This window comes from Pongo pygmaeus, chromosome 10, assembly GCF_028885625.2.
Source record: "Pongo pygmaeus isolate AG05252 chromosome 10, NHGRI_mPonPyg2-v2.0_pri, whole genome shotgun sequence".
Lineage (NCBI taxonomy): Eukaryota > Metazoa > Chordata > Mammalia > Primates > Hominidae > Pongo > Pongo pygmaeus.
Genome location: NC_072383.2, coordinates 6,671,192 through 6,683,196, shown reverse-complemented (window position 1 = coordinate 6,683,196; position 12,005 = coordinate 6,671,192). Strand labels below are relative to the sequence as shown.

General features: G+C 49.2%; 1 protein-coding gene across 33 annotated transcripts in view; it reads left to right on the top strand.

Moving 5' to 3' along the window:
* CHD4 (chromodomain helicase DNA binding protein 4) overlaps positions 1 to 12,005 on the top strand; it is a 44,755-nt gene that overhangs the window by 8,566 nt on the left and 24,184 nt on the right. For 14 of the 33 annotated variants that reach the window (XM_054444398.2, XM_054444397.2, XM_063672352.1 and 11 more), the window contains 13 exons: positions 3,411 to 3,532; positions 3,733 to 3,948; positions 4,138 to 4,256; positions 4,371 to 4,612; positions 4,848 to 4,975; positions 5,232 to 5,367; positions 5,505 to 5,683; positions 5,887 to 6,126; positions 7,475 to 7,678; positions 7,801 to 8,006; positions 10,044 to 10,175; positions 10,744 to 10,840; positions 11,529 to 11,720. In XM_054444398.2, coding sequence (XP_054300373.1) covers positions 3,411 to 3,532; positions 3,733 to 3,948; positions 4,138 to 4,256; positions 4,371 to 4,612; positions 4,848 to 4,975; positions 5,232 to 5,367; positions 5,505 to 5,683; positions 5,887 to 6,126; positions 7,475 to 7,678; positions 7,801 to 8,006; positions 10,044 to 10,175; positions 10,744 to 10,840; positions 11,529 to 11,720 — 2,213 coding nt within the window. The remainder of the gene's footprint in view (positions 1 to 3,410; positions 3,533 to 3,732; positions 3,949 to 4,137; positions 4,257 to 4,370; positions 4,613 to 4,847; positions 4,976 to 5,231; positions 5,368 to 5,504; positions 5,684 to 5,886; positions 6,127 to 7,474; positions 7,679 to 7,800; positions 8,007 to 10,043; positions 10,176 to 10,743; positions 10,841 to 11,528; positions 11,721 to 12,005) is intronic. The other 19 variants (XM_063672359.1, XM_054444404.2, XM_063672358.1 and 16 more) reach the window with 3 other exon arrangements.

Below are 12,005 nucleotides of genomic sequence, written 5' to 3'. Positions count from 1 at the left end.
AAAGACCAGCCGGGCATCTGTGCTAGTAGGATCCTGTGGTTGCCGCTGTGGAAAGGAAAGAGGGAGTGCTGGTTACACTCTATCTGATTATTTTTAGCTTCTGATCGGTTACCGGTTTTCTGTGCTGTCTCAACTGTGTGAAGTTTGAATCGCGCTCCTCAGCAGGATCTGGAGTGCTTTTAGCCAGGCAGATTGCTGGAATGTTTTGAGTGGGGAAGTGATGGGGGCTCGGGGAGGATGTAATAGCCTAGTGAAGAGGGGCAAAAGAAGGGAGGGCACCCCTCTTCTGGTGAGTGGACGTAATTTTGGCTTTTTTCCTAGTGGCTTCTGCCTCTATGAGGTAGCCTGGGGTTCAGGCTGGCAGTGTGAAGTGTCTGTGTAGGTGTGCTAGGGGTTGCGCTATCTGTGTTTTGGGGTGGCTGCATGAATTGGCCAAACCCGTATGGTTATAACCACCCTGCCTGATTGGGGGAACTGTTGTCTATCCTCAAATGATGGTTGATATCATGTTCCTAAGCAGATGTCTTTCTCTTTTGTGTCCTTCTTCAGAGCCCCTAGCTATGTCACCTATTTGTTTCCTTGACCTTCATGTTTTCCAGTTTAATTTTTTTTTTCCTACATGTCATTTCTTCATTCCTTCTGCTTCTACTTTTCTTCTCATTCTGGAGCCTGCTGATCCTGTTTTTGTTTCTCATCCAGCATCATTCACTTCTGCCTTCTCTTCTTAGCTTCAGTGGAAGTTGAGGTGGTCTGGGAGAGATGCTTTCACGTTTGGCACTTTTTAAGTGGGAAGTCTTCACTTCAACCTGAGGCCATTTAGGAGAGGGGTTAGTGTTGTCATGGAGTCTAGGCTGTTGGGATGAGAAACTTGGTTTCATCCTTGTGTAGAGTAGAGGGGCAGATTTCCATGCCCTTGCCCAAGGTGAGGGCAGGGTTGTGGTGCTGGTAAGGGGACCCTGTCCTTCTGAGAGGGGCATGAGAAACAGTAGCGCTGCCTAGACATTGTGGGTTGCACATCTTGGCCTCCCATTGGCCCCTTGGGCTGGGGCTGCCTTTCATGTTGACCGGGAGCTGCGCAGGAGCTGTGAACTCTGTCCTGAGCTGTAGCATGACCCACTTTTTCCACTTGCCACACCCCATTCCTGTCCCTTTCCTAAATCTTCTCTATATCTCAGTCAGTTGGCGGTTTGCCATTTCAGCATATTATTTGCCTGAGAAGTTTGGGGGCTCCATGTGCATGGAAGGATGTCCCCTTTGCCTCCATGGGTTGTCTTTGTCTCCACTTCCAGCTTTTATGGGGGTGGTGAGATGTAGCTGATGGGGGTTGGGGGTTGACTTGAGGATTGGTGGGGAAAAGTCCTTAAGAAAATGATTCTTTCTGGTGAAATCCAGGCTGATGTTCCATTCCCAAGGGGGAATGGGAGGGGCTTTCTTGTGCCTGGTCTTATTCTGGGCTGAGAAGCAGGGAGGCTGATGGTGCTTTGTCCAGTCTAATGTCTCATTCCCTAGTATCTGTCTAGCTCAGGAAGTGGGGAGCCAGAGACATTTTAGGGCTAATTTTGGGGGTTAAGAGCTGAGAACATGTCAGGGATTGAAGGAGGGATATTACTTTTTTTTTAATTTTTGAGACGGGGTCTCACTCTGTCGCCCAGGTTGGAGTGCAGTGGTGCGATCTTGGCTCACTGCAACCTCCGCCTCCCGGGCTCAAGCGATTCTCCTGCCTCAGCCTCCTGAGTAGCTGGGATTACAGGCACCCACCACCATGCCTGGCTAATTTTTGTGTTTTTAGTAGAGACGGGGTTTCACCATGTTGGCCAAGCTGGTTTCGAACTGACCTCAAATGATCTGCCCGCCTCAGCCTCCCAAAGTGCTGGGATTAGAGGCATGAGCCATTGCACCCGGCTGGGATATTATTTTCTGCCAATGTCTAGGTCCTGCTCCGTTTTTTTGTGCAGACATTCTCATATGTTGGATAGGAATCTGGGTGGGGGTGGTGAGGAAGCTGAGTTTCAGAGACTTCTTGTGGGCCTCCATTCCTCAAACTAAATCTTTTGGGTATCAGAAATTTGGGGAGAAGATTGTATGTGCTGACCACAGGTCCACTGAGCCTTTGTTAAATCTCAGCTCTGATGATTGAAAAAGTAATTATGATTGAGGGAGTAATCAAGTTCTTCTGTTAGTATTACCTTCATGTTTGTCTCGCTTTCCTTGGGTTTCCTTGCTTAGGACATTAGGGTGGGCTCTTGTGAACTGTGTCATCCCAGAGTAGGTGGCATTTGGACCTGGGGCCAGGTAATAATTTGGGGAGGCTTCTATGAGGGCAGTCTCTCCCCCACCCCCCCGCCCCACCTCTCTCAAACCCACCCCCTCCCCTGCCACTTCCTGTCTGTCCTATGTTGGCAGCTGGGTGCCCTGGGCTGACTTCTGCGGTCAGGAGCCATTTTCCCTTTCCTCAGTGGGTGAGGCACTCCCTTCTTCTCTCCACTCCTTTCTCTACCCACCCCCCTTTGGGCGGGGGTGGCTTGGGAAGAGGGAGAGAGGAGGGAGGAGGGAGTCGGAGCTGGTGTAAATGTCTGTTACAAAGGAAGCTGCCTCCTGGCCTTCTCTGTGTCCCTTCCCACCTATCCTTGCCCAGGAGCTTTCATATTACCCCAGGCTTTGTGTGTGCTTCCAGCCAGGGGAGGAGGTGGTGCCAGATGGGAGGAGGATTGCTGGGGGGCGGGTGCAGGGGGAGATGGTGACAGCTGGGCTGATTTGGGCCCCTAGGGAGAAGAGGCTGCTGACCCAGGAGAAGCTGAGGAGGAACATTAGGGTTGGAGTTGGGGAAAGGAAATTGTATTTTAGAAGTGGGCATGAGATTGGGCTGGCACCTGAACCTAGGACTTGGAGGTTCTGGTTAATCTGAACAGTGATGACTTCAAAGTGGTTAGAGAAGGGTATGGTTTCCGAGACCCCTGAACTGATCCTGTTCTGGGAAGGTGTATTCTATAGTTTTTGCCTTCTGAGTAGGATCTTTCATTCTCATTCCCTGGTTTATAGAATAACTTGGTGGCCAGTTACAGGAGGCCTAAACCTAGTTCTCTTACTTGGTGAACTCTAAGTAGCTCAGTTCAGCTGTACTGGTGAACCATCTAGAGGACTGGTAGGAACGGGAGAGAGGAGGCAGGGGTCTGGACAGCTGCCCGAGGTGGGCCTGGTCTGGCCTGGCAGGCCTATTTCGGGTATATACAGCTCTCTCTTTGTCTGTTTTTGTCCTGGGTATCAGCTTCCTTCTGTACAGAGTATAGCAGTTCTCTTCAGAGGAATCTGGGACAAGAGGTGGGGAATAAAGTCTAAAGCCTCTGGATTAGGGCCTAACCTTTTGCTATTGATCTTTTCCCTGCCTACCACTCTTTGCCAAATATATGTAGAAAATGAAGAGGACCCAGAAGAGGATTTGTCAGAAACAGAGACTCCAAAGCTCAAGAAGAAGAAAAAGCCTAAGAAACCTCGGGACCCTAAAATCCCTAAGAGCAAGCGCCAAAAAAAGGAGGTGAGTGGGTGACTGAATGTTACGGGGAATCAGAGGAAGAAGGGAGGAGCTCTGAGAAGGGTTGAAGGGCTGAGGGCGTTTGTTTCTTTCTCAGGAGTGGTGGGCCAGGTTCTGGGGATGAGCCTCGGGGCTGTCCTGAGACCAGCATGTGTGTAGCATGTGTGTGTCTGTCTCCCTCTCCCCTCCTTTCCCTGCTCCAGCGTATGCTCTTATGCCGGCAGCTGGGGGACAGCTCTGGGGAGGGGCCAGAGTTTGTGGAGGAGGAGGAAGAGGTGGCTCTGCGCTCAGACAGTGAGGGCAGCGACTATACCCCTGGCAAGAAGAAGAAGAAGAAGCTTGGACCTAAGAAAGAGAAGAAGAGCAAATCCAAGCGGAAGGAGGAGGAGGAGGAGGATGACGATGATGATGATTCAAAGGTGCCCAGACCTCCATCCTCTTCTTTGTACTGTTAAACTTTTGTCCTTTTGTTTCCTAGACACCTTACTGCCCTTTAGGACACTTTCTCTTCTTTTCCTATTAACTCTGTTACTCTGGTTTTTCCACACAAATTTGTTTAGCAAGTGTGGACACTAGGTGGCAGGTACTTGACTTTGCTCTTTCTGCAGGAGCCTAAATCATCTGCTCAGCTCCTGGAAGACTGGGGCATGGAAGACATTGACCACGTGTTCTCCGAGGAGGATTATCGAACCCTCACCAACTACAAGGCCTTCAGCCAGTTTGTCAGGTAAAACAGAAGGGGCTTGGGGATGGGGGAGGAGAATCTTTCTATTATCTCTTCTTACTTCTCTTTATTTTATTCTTAAACCTTTTCCTCTGCTCTTGTGCATTTCTCCACCAGACCCCTCATTGCTGCCAAAAATCCCAAGATCGCTGTCTCCAAGATGATGATGGTTTTGGGTGCAAAATGGCGGGAGTTCAGTACCAATAACCCCTTCAAAGGCAGTTCTGGGGCATCAGTGGCAGCTGCGGCAGCAGCAGCGGTGGCTGTGGTGGAGAGCATGGTGACAGCCACTGAGGTTGCACCACCACCTCCCCCTGTGGAGGTGCCTATCCGCAAGGCCAAGACCAAGGAGGGCAAAGGTGAAATGGGGTTCAAATGGGAGTGGGGGTGTCTAGTGTGGGCTTAAGATGTCAAAGACAGAGCATGGGAATGCTGTTCTGTCAGCTCTAAGGTAGGAGATAGGAGGGAGGAATGAGTCTTGGATTTTGGAGGGAAATTTGGGAATCAATGTGGAGAAGCAAGCTTAGGTGGAGAAGATTTTATTTTCCCCATATTTGGTCTTGTGGTATATATTTGGATGTATCCTGATTTTAGGTCCCAATGCTCGGAGGAAACCCAAGGGCAGCCCTCGTGTACCTGATGCCAAGAAGCCTAAACCCAAGAAAGTAGCTCCCCTGAAAATCAAGCTGGGAGGTTTTGGTTCCAAGCGTAAGAGATCCTCGGTAAGAGCCCAGCGCATCGCTTTAGGGAGGGTGCCATGTCTAATAGAAAGGATGTGACCTTATATCAGGACCTGTCCTTCATAGTAGGCACGTAAGAATGTGGGGAGTTTCCCACAGAACAAGATGAGACTAGGCTCCCTGTATAACGGTGCTTGCTGGGATTCTGGTATCCCCAGTGAGAGAGCACTCCCCTCTCTGCCACTCTGTCCTTCCCGTTGGCTTGAACGTCTAACCTTATTCTTTTTCATCCTGCCAGAGTGAGGATGATGACTTAGATGTGGAATCTGACTTCGATGATGCCAGTATCAATAGCTATTCTGTTTCTGATGGTTCCACCAGCCGTAGTAGCCGCAGCCGCAAGAAACTCCGAACCACTAAAAAGAAAAAGAAAGGTGTGTTTCTCTTCTGTATATTTGTGATGGGATGAGGTGGGAGTGATTGGGGAAGAATCTCCCTAAGGAGATAGGGGTTGGGGGTGCGGGGAGGTAGTTTTTTTCCAATAACTGGGCTTTCCCTCTTCCTTGCCCAGGCGAGGAGGAGGTGACTGCTGTGGATGGTTATGAGACAGACCACCAGGACTATTGCGAGGTGTGCCAGCAAGGCGGTGAGATCATCCTGTGTGATACCTGTCCCCGTGCTTACCACATGGTCTGCCTGGATCCCGACATGGAGAAGGCTCCCGAGGGCAAGTGGAGCTGCCCACACTGCGTGAGTGTCTGGCCACTGTGGCCCCTTGGAACCCATGAGAAGAAGGGTGGGACAGTAAAGCTCTTTGGGGCCTGGATGGAAATGGAAATGCTGGTGCTGCGGGGTGTGAGCTTTGGGAAGCATTCAAAGGAATGACGGGCACTGGCTTCAGACTTCGGTGGGTGGGTGGGGATAATAATCTGAATCTGTGGTCCTTTACGCAGGAAAAGGAAGGCATCCAGTGGGAAGCTAAAGAGGACAATTCGGAGGGTGAGGAGATCCTGGAAGAGGTTGGGGGAGACCTCGAAGAGGAGGATGACCACCATATGGAATTCTGTCGGGTCTGCAAAGATGGTGGGGAACTGCTCTGCTGTGATACCTGTCCTTCTTCCTACCACATCCACTGCCTGAATCCCCCACTTCCAGAGATCCCCAACGGTGAATGGCTCTGTCCCCGTTGTACGGTGAGTGACTGATCTCAGCCGGGGCAAAAGATGTGGAAAGTGTAGTCTTTTCTACGTAGGCTATTGTGAGGCTGGGGTGCAGGAGAGGAACTATGAGCTTTTCAGCCTTGAGAAAGGCATTTTCCTTTACCCTATAGTGTTGGGATACTTTTGTTCTGGGAAAATACAGGACTAACTTCAAACTGAGGAGTTGATGTTTTGCCAGCTCTCTTAAGAGGAGATGAAGCAATGTTCTAGCTGAGGACATTTGTCCCTGTGTTGACACCCTGCCCTCAGGGTCTTGGTAGCTTACAATGTTTTTCATTTTTTTGTTAAAAAAATTTTTTTTTTGGAGACAGGATCTCATTCTGTCATCCAGGCTAGAGTGCAGTGGTGCAGTCATAGCTCATTGCAGCCTCCAACTCTTGGGCTCAAGTGATCCTCCTATCTCAGCCTCTTGCTGAGTAGCTAGGAGTACCAGTGCATGCCAACACATCCAGCTAATTAAAAAAAAAAAAAAATCTTTGTTGAGACGGGGTCTCACTATGTTGCCCAGCTGGTCTTGAACTCCTGGTCTGAAACCATTCTGCTCCCTTGTCCTCCCTAAGTGCTGGCATCACAGGTGTGTACCACCATGCCAGCCAGTTTAGAATGTTTAATAGGGCCACTTATTGCTTTTAGATTGCTTAAGGGAGGAATTCTGTGCTCTAAGTCTGTTGATTTCCTGATTGTTCTGGCTTATTGTTAAAGTCTAACTATTGGCTCTGTTAAGCAGATAGGAGTGATGGTGGCACGCAAATCCTGGATGATGTCCAGAAATGGAGAGAGAATTCTATCACAGGTTGAGCACCCTAATCCAAAAATGTGAAATCCAAAATACTTCTGGTCCCAAGCATTTCACATGAGGGGTCTTCAACCTGTATTTTGTCCCTGGAGGAGTCCTGGGATTAGATTTTATTTGAAATGAGATCTTTTTTTATTTTTTTGAGATGGAGTCTCACTCTGTCCCCCAGGCTGGAGTGCAGTGGGGCAGTCTTGGCTCACTGCAAGCTCTGCCTCCCAGGTTCAAGTGATTCTCCTGCCTCAGCCTCCCGAGTAGCTGGGACTACAGGCGCACGCCACCACGCCCAGCTAATTTTTGTATTTTTAGTAGAGACGGGGTTTCACCATATTAGCTAGGATGGTCTCGGTCTCTTGACCTTGTGATCTGCCCGCCTTGGCCTCCCAAAGTGCTGGGATTTCAGGCATGAGCCACTGCTCTAGTTCTAAAATGAGATCTTAATCGTCCTTTGATGAAGTTGAGACTGTGGGCTGTCCCTTCTCCTCCCATGGTTATGATTTGAGATTAAGTTGTCTCTTTTTCTCTCAGTGTCCAGCTCTGAAGGGCAAAGTGCAGAAGATCCTAATCTGGAAGTGGGGTCAGCCACCATCTCCCACACCAGTGCCTCGGCCTCCAGATGCTGATCCCAACACGCCCTCCCCAAAGCCCTTGGAGGGGCGGCCAGAGCGGCAGTTCTTTGTGAAATGGCAAGGCATGTCTTACTGGCACTGCTCCTGGGTTTCTGAACTGCAGGTAAGTTTAGGATAGGCTGGAGACGCAGGGGCTACGATGAAGAGGATAGTGATAAAAGGGCCTTGTGGATAGAAGGAATGAACACAGCTTCTTGGTGGCTGATTTTCTCTTTCCACTCAAAGCTGGAGCTGCACTGTCAGGTGATGTTCCGAAACTATCAGCGGAAGAATGATATGGATGAGCCACCTTCTGGGGACTTTGGTGGTGATGAAGAGAAAAGCCGAAAGCGAAAGAACAAGGACCCTAAATTTGCAGAGATGGAGGAACGCTTCTATCGCTATGGGATAAAACCTGAGTGGATGATGATCCACCGAATCCTCAACCACAGGTACCAGCTGAGCATATGGGAGACAGGCAGTCTCTGTGGGAGAGTCCTGCTAAAGGGATTGGGAAAATGGATGTCACCCAGTAACTTAGACGTGGAAGACACTGTTTTTTTGTTTTTTTGGTTTTTTTTTTTGGAGACAGAGTCTCACTCTGTGCCCAGGCTGGAGTGCAGTGGCATGATCTCGGCTCACTGCAACCTCTGCCTCCCAGATTCAAGTGATTCTCCTGCCTCAGCCTCCTGAGAAGCTGGGACTACAGGCGCAAGCCACCACGCCCAGCTAATTTTTGTATTTTTAGTAGAGACGGGGTTTCACCACATTGGCCAGGATGGTCTGGATCTCTTGACCTCAGGTGAAAGTGTTGGGATTACAGACGTGAGCTGCCACACCCAGTTGTTTGTTTTTTTGAGATGGAGTCTTGCTCTGTTGCCCAGGCTGGAGTGTAGTGGTGCAACCTCGGCTCACTGCAACCTCGAGCTCCTGGGCTCAAGTGAATCTCCTGCCTCAGCCTCCCCAGTAGCTGGGCATAGGCACCCACCACCATTCCCGGGTAATTTTTGAATTTTTAGTAGAGACGGGGTTTTCACTATGTTGGCCAGGCTGGTCTTGAACTCCTGACCTCAGGTGATCTGCCTGCCTTGGCCTCCCTAAGTGCTGGGATTAACAGGTGTGAGCCACCGCGCTCAGCCTTTTTTATTTATTTATTTTGAGATAAAGTCTAGCTATGTTGCCCAGGCTTGAGTGCAGTGTCGTGATCACTGCTCATAGCAGTCCCAAACTCCTGGGCTCAAGCAATCTGCCTGCCTCAGCTTCCCAAAGTGTTAGGATTGCAGGCGTGAGCTACTGCGCCTGACACTTTATGTTATTATTTTTATTTGTTTATTTATTTTATTATTATTGGTTTTTTTTGAGACAGACATGTCACCCAGGCTGGAGTGCAGTGGCATGATCTCGGCTCACTGCAAGCTCTGCCTCCTGGGTTCACGCCATTCTCCTGCCTCAGCTTTCCAAGTAGCTGGGACTACAGGCCACCGCCACCATGCCCGGCTAATTTTTTTTATTTTTATTTTTTATTTTTAGTAGAGACGGGGTTGCACTGTGTTAGCCAGGATGGTCTTGATCTTCTGACCTTGTGATCCGCTTGCCTCCTCCCCAAAAAGTGCTGGGATTACAGGCGTGAGCCACCGTGCTTGGCCTATTTATTTATTACATTTTTTGAGACAGAGTCTTGCTCTGTGGCCCAGCCTGGAGTGCAGTGGCATGATCTAAGCTCACTGCAGCCTCCACCTCTCAGGCTCAAGTGATGCTCTGCCTCAGCCTCCAGAGTAGCTGGGATTACAGGCATGTGCCACCACGCCTGCCTAATTTTTTTTTTTGAAATGGAGTCTCGCTCTGTTGCCCAGGCTGGAGTGCAGTGGCGCAATCTCAGCTTGCTGCAATCTCCGCCGCCTGGGTTCAAGCCATTCTCCTGCCTCAGCTTCCCGGGTAGCTGGGATTACAGGCACCTGCCACCACGCCCAGCTAATTTTTGCATTTTTAGTAGAGACGGGGTTTCACCATGCTGGCCAGACTGGTCTCGAACTCCCGACCTCAGGTTATCCGCCTGCCTCGGCCTCCCAAAGTGCTGGGATTACAGGCGTGAGCCACCACGCCCGGCCTGACACCTGTCTAAGTTTTTTTTTTTTTTTTAGTAGAGACGGGGTTTCGCCATGGTGGCCTGGCTGGTCTTGAGCTCCTGGCCTCAAGCGATCTGCCTGCCTCAGCTTCCCAAAGTGCTGGGATTACAGGTGTGAGCCACTGCACCCGGCCAACATTCTATGTTAATTATTAACTGACTGAATTCTGGTGTTTGAGCTCTAGGAAAGTATAAATTAGAGATAATTTTTGGTCAAAAACTGGTATAGTAGAGGCTCTGAAAACGTGTGATCTGTGGCATACCTAGAGGTCTGTTGTGAAACAAACGGTATTGCCAGTTTTTGAGAGGAAGTGAGGAGGGTTGCCTTTTCTGGCTCTGAGGGTTTTCTCTCCTTGACTTGCAGTGTGGACAAGAAGGGCCACGTCCACTACTTGATCAAGTGGCGGGACTTACCTTATGATCAGGCTTCTTGGGAGAGTGAGGATGTGGAGATCCAGGATTACGACCTGTTCAAGCAGAGCTATTGGAATCACAGGTGAGTGATTTTGGGTGAGGAATAGAATTGTTTCTTTTGTTTTTTTGAGATGGAGTCTTGCTCTGTCACCAAGCTGTAGTGCAGTGGTGTGATCTTGGCTCACTGCAGCCTCCCACTTCCTAGTTCAAACGATTCTCCTGCCTTAGCCTCCTGAGTAGCTGGGATTATTTGCATACGCCACCACACCTAGCTAATTTTTTTTTTTTTTTTGAGACGAAGTCTTGCTCTTGTCCCCCAGGCTGGAGTGCAATGGTGCGATCTTGGCTCACTGCAACCTCCGCCTCCCGGGTTCAAGCGATTTTTCTGCCTCAGTCTCCCGAGTAGCTGAGATTACAGGCGTCTGCCACCACGCCCAGCTAATTTTTGTATTTTTAGTAGAGACGGGGTTTCACCATGTTGGCCAGGCTGGTCTCGATCTCCTGACCTCAGGTGATGCGCCCGTCTCAGCCTCCCAAAGTGCTGGCCTCCCAAAATGCTGGGATTACAGGTGTAAGCCACTGCGCCTGGCCAAGTTGTCTCTTCTTTAGAAAAGGACTTTGGGCAGCTGTGTGATGTCTTTCTTCTTTAGGGAGTTAATGAGGGGTGAGGAAGGCCGACCAGGCAAGAAGCTCAAGAAGGTGAAGCTTCGGAAGTTGGAGAGGCCTCCAGAAACGCCAACAGTTGATGTGAGTGGGGGGTGGAAGGGACAGTAGTTTGTTGGGTAGGACAATGTATCTTTGCTGCGGTCTAATGATGGTACTCTTAAGTAATGAAATGCAGATAGTAACTTTTGTAGCTGAGATTACTTCACAAAGTCGGCTTCTCCACTTCTCCACATCTCTACATATCAGAAAGCACTAGGATTACTTTCTTCTTTTGTCATCAGAAAAAAAAAAGGAGGTATATTTTGAATGATTGAAGAAGTGTTATCTGAGGGGAGGGGCCACATAGCCTGGCTTTTATGAACTTACATTGGAATCTGGCTTAATTCAGGCTCAGTTCCTCTGGGTTTTGTTTGTACAGTGTAATTTGAGGGTGATTAAAGTTAAAAAGATGAATCTAAGAGGGACATAACGATTATTTACCTGGTGGATCCTGACTAGTAGAATTATTGTATTAGTAGGGAGTCTGCGATGTGTTTTTCCTCAGTGATCTGTAGGATCAAAATCAGGTCTGTCTGGTTAAGCCCTGTTTCCTGGAGGACCCTAAACTGAACATGAAATTGCAGTAATCATAGGGGATCTCTTCCCTCAGAATTTTTTGTAGCTCCTCCCCAAGAGGATCTGTGAAGACTAGTGAGGAGGAAGCAGCTGCTGTATTAGGGGAGGAAGGGAGTTCCTTGCCAGCTCTTGACTTCTCTGTTTCATCCTTCAGCCAACAGTGAAGTATGAGCGACAGCCAGAGTACCTGGATGCTACAGGTGGAACCCTGCACCCCTATCAAATGGAGGGCCTGAATTGGTTGCGCTTCTCCTGGGCTCAGGGCACTGACACCATCTTGGCTGATGAGATGGGCCTTGGGAAAACTGTACAGACAGCAGTGTTTCTGTATTCCCTTTACAAGGAGGTAAGGAAATCTGGGGCGGGTAGATTTTGTGTGGGTGTTTTGTGTTTGAAGCCTTCGCTTACACTGAGTAGAGAGATAAGGGAATAAAACAATTGGTCTCTGACCTTCAAGAACACTTTGGGTAATAGATAAACACAGGTACACATGTGTTTAGTAGATAGTAGGTAAATGTGATAGTGGATAAACACATGAACACAGCGGAAGATTTGAGGACATGGAGCCCTGGGTAGGATTAGCAATGGGTCCACAGAGTGTCAGTTCTAGGGGAATGATTGTGTGTTGAGG